The sequence below is a fragment of the Oryzias melastigma genome, linkage group LG8 (assembly GCF_002922805.2).
Source record: "Oryzias melastigma strain HK-1 linkage group LG8, ASM292280v2, whole genome shotgun sequence".
Classification (NCBI taxonomy): Eukaryota; Metazoa; Chordata; class Actinopteri; order Beloniformes; family Adrianichthyidae; genus Oryzias; species Oryzias melastigma.
Genome location: NC_050519.1, coordinates 7,041,180 through 7,044,488, shown reverse-complemented (window position 1 = coordinate 7,044,488; position 3,309 = coordinate 7,041,180). Strand labels below are relative to the sequence as shown.

The window sequence follows — 3,309 nt, the reverse complement described above, 5'->3', positions numbered from 1 at the left end:
AAGGACACATTCAGCACGTTGGGATCTAAAAACAACCGCACCAGAACTCCTCTGGTTATAGGAAACACAAACCTCTGTCGCCATGGACACCGTCATAGTTATCAATGAGCTCCTCCAGGAAAGCTTCATCCTGTTCCAGTACCTCATCGCCCATGTAAGGGATGTTATGGAGGAACGTCTCATCCTCTACCTGCAAAATAAAAAAAAGACACGGGGTCAAATCCCAAAAAATTGTAAAAATATAAATTAAGTTTAAATTTTAAAAAAAAGTTAAAATTAGAAAAACGGTTTTAAACTTGTAAGTACACATTGTAAACTTTAAGTAAATATTGAATATTTGAAAAAGATCTATAAATTTAAAAAGAAAATAATAATAATTATAATCTTTATTTTTAGGCCGATGTTATTCACACATAATTTACATGCGACCAAGCATAAAACTGAAGGATCGTGTGGCCAAAATGCACATTGTGACATTATTTTAACCCTAAACAAGCACTAATCCTGTGAAAAGTCACTTCCTTAATTAGTATCAGCTCCTGTTTTATATTTTAAACTTCTTTTTGTTCGCTTTCAGCCCTAAGTTTACACTTTCAATTCAGAAGTTTTACTTTCAATGTTGAGTCTAATTTTAAGTGGAGGCGGAGCTTTAACATCTGGTGATAGAGGTTATGATTGTGACCTTTATTTATTTATATCTATAAAAAAATTGTTTTTCATTTGGTAACAATTTTTGTTTTTTTTTATTCAAGTTTCAAATTTACAATTTGTTTTAAAATTTTGAATATTTTCTTCATGTTTACAATGTGCAAGTTCAAGTTTAAAACTATTTTCAATTTTCATTCACTTTAAAGTCCCACTCCAATAATTTTTTTAATCTATTTTCAAAACACATTGAGTTTTTTTTATTATAATTATTTTGTTTTTAGCTAAATTAAAAAAATAGGATATAGTTTCTACAAAATAGCTATAAATAATTAGAAATTCGACTTTGAGTTGTGGGCGGAGCCACTGACGTGGAGCAACCCGAACATTTTGTGGCCTGTCCATCTTTTCCCTTTATCTTTTTCAATCGTTATTTTTTTGTCTGCTCCTAAATTCCTCATGATTTAAACAAACAAATAGTCAGAAATTAAGTTAAAATCTTAATTTTCTTTATAAATGTACTCCATTGTGAAAGAAATGCCTCGTAAGCAACATAAAAACACTAAAAAACAGTTTTTATCTGATCTCTAAATTGATTCTGATAGGTTGATTAAAGTAAGTTAGACACACACACACAAAAAAAAATAAAATTAAAAGTTTCTGCTCCACAGGAAGTGCACCCCTCACATACCATGAAATTGTGCTGCAGAGGAGACCAGGAGTACATGAAGGGGATCCCCGCCACAGTCGACAGTGGCCTCATGGCGACGGCTTGAGCTTTGAATCCTGGGAAACCAAACTCCACCGAACACATCTAAACGAGAACCGTGAGGGCTTTTATTTTGGAGAACCTAAGGCTGACATATGAGGTGTTTTTAAAGCATAATCACCTTCTTGTTAGCCAGTGCTACATTAGACACTGACAGCGGGATGGACTGAATCTTCAGCTTGGACCACTCTGAGTTTAGGACATTGGTCTGGAGCTCAATCTTCTGCCGGTTTGATGAGAAGAGAGTCTAGAAAAACAGTAGAATTTTTTTTTAAAGTTTCCAGTGAGTGAATAAGAAATTGATTAAAAGACTTTTTTCAAATGCTGACAAATTTCTACATCTACCTTGACCTCATCTGCTTTTTTAAGGCGTTTTAATTGGCGCAGGCGCATATACTCCGACTTGACCCTCCGCCTCCACTCCAGCAGGCTGCGGGACGGGGTAAAAGTGCAGGGCTGAGGCCTCGGCGGAGATGGGGCAACACTGGTACCAGGGGCAGGATGAGCCGCTTCCTCCATAACTCCAAGTAAAACCCTAGCAGAAAAAAAACGTCACAATTCTAAAATTTGTTTTCAAAGTTCTTAAGAAATAACTTTGATTTATGGTTACATTTTAGCTCATTTGGCTTTATTTCATACAGTTTTCGGTGAGTAAAAACTAAATCACACTATCAGCGATTTTAGCAATCTTGGTATCAAAACGTTCAGCTTGTTCGGGACATTACTAATTGTACTTTTGGTATCATAAACTTTAGTTTTTGAAATATTGAGCCAAATATGCGCCATAGGAAATGAATGAGAAAGTCTTCAAATATAGTATTTTTAAGTAGATTAGCAACAAGTTTTTAAATATATTTATGGGTTATGTTTTATCTTTTAAAGTAATTTTCAAAAACAAAAATAGCATTGAGCTATTATCGTAGCATTATGCTAGGTCATTTGGGTAACCTGGAATCTACTGAGGTTTTTTTTATGCAAATTTTTAGTTAAGCTAATATTTTAGCAACATGCTAACGTTTTTGGCTAGTGTGTTATCTACTGTTTTTTTTAGGTCAATTTAGAGTTTAGCTTCTTTTTTAGCAACATGCTAACTTTTTTGGCTAATTGTTATCTACTGGGGGTTTTAGGCTAATTTAGAGTTTAGCATCTATTTTACAAAGAGGCTAACTTTGTTGGCTAATTTGTTATCTATTGAGGTTTTTAGGCTAATTTAGAGTTTAGCTTCTATTTTAGCAACATGCTAACATTTTCAGCTAATGTGTCATCTGTTTTTAGGCCAATTTAGGGTTTAGCTTTTATTTTAGCAACATGCTAACATTTTCAGCTAATGTATCATCTGTTTTTTAAGGCTATTTTGGAGTTTAGCTAATATTTTAGCAACATGCTAACTTTTTGGGTAATTTGTTATCTACTGGGGGTTTTAGGCTAATTTAGAGTTTAGCATCTATTTTACAAAGAGGCTAACTGTGTTGGCTAATTTGTTATCTATTGAGGTTTTTAGGCTAATTTAGAGTTTAGCTTCTATTTTAGCAACATGCTAACGTTTTCAGCTTATGCGTTATCTGTTTTTTAGGCCAATTTAGGGTTTAGCTTTTATTTTAGCAACATGCTAACATTTTCAGTTAATGTATCATCTGTTTTTTAAGGCTATTTTGGAGTTTAGCTAATATTTTAGCAACATGCTAACTTTTTGGGTAATTTGTTATCTACTGGGATTTTTAGGCTAATTTAGAGTTTAGCTTCTATTTTAGCAACAGGCTAACATGTTTGTTTAATTTGACATTGGTTTTTAGACTAACTTTTTTAGGCAATTTTAGCAACATGCTAACATTTATGGCTAATTTTTTATCAACTGGGGCGTTTTAGGCTAATTTAGAGTTTAGCTTCTATTTTAG

General features: G+C 33.2%; 1 protein-coding gene across 1 annotated transcript in view; it reads right to left on the bottom strand.

The window, feature by feature from the left end:
- ezh1 (enhancer of zeste 1 polycomb repressive complex 2 subunit) overlaps positions 1 to 3,309 on the bottom strand; it is a gene marked incomplete in the record, with an annotated part of 16,936 nt that overhangs the window by 11,765 nt on the left and 1,862 nt on the right. Inside the window, 4 exon segments of the mRNA XM_024271735.2 lie at positions 73 to 190; positions 1,337 to 1,459; positions 1,536 to 1,661; positions 1,760 to 1,949. Of these exon segments, the coding sequence (XP_024127503.1) occupies positions 73 to 190; positions 1,337 to 1,459; positions 1,536 to 1,661; positions 1,760 to 1,933 (541 nt within the window).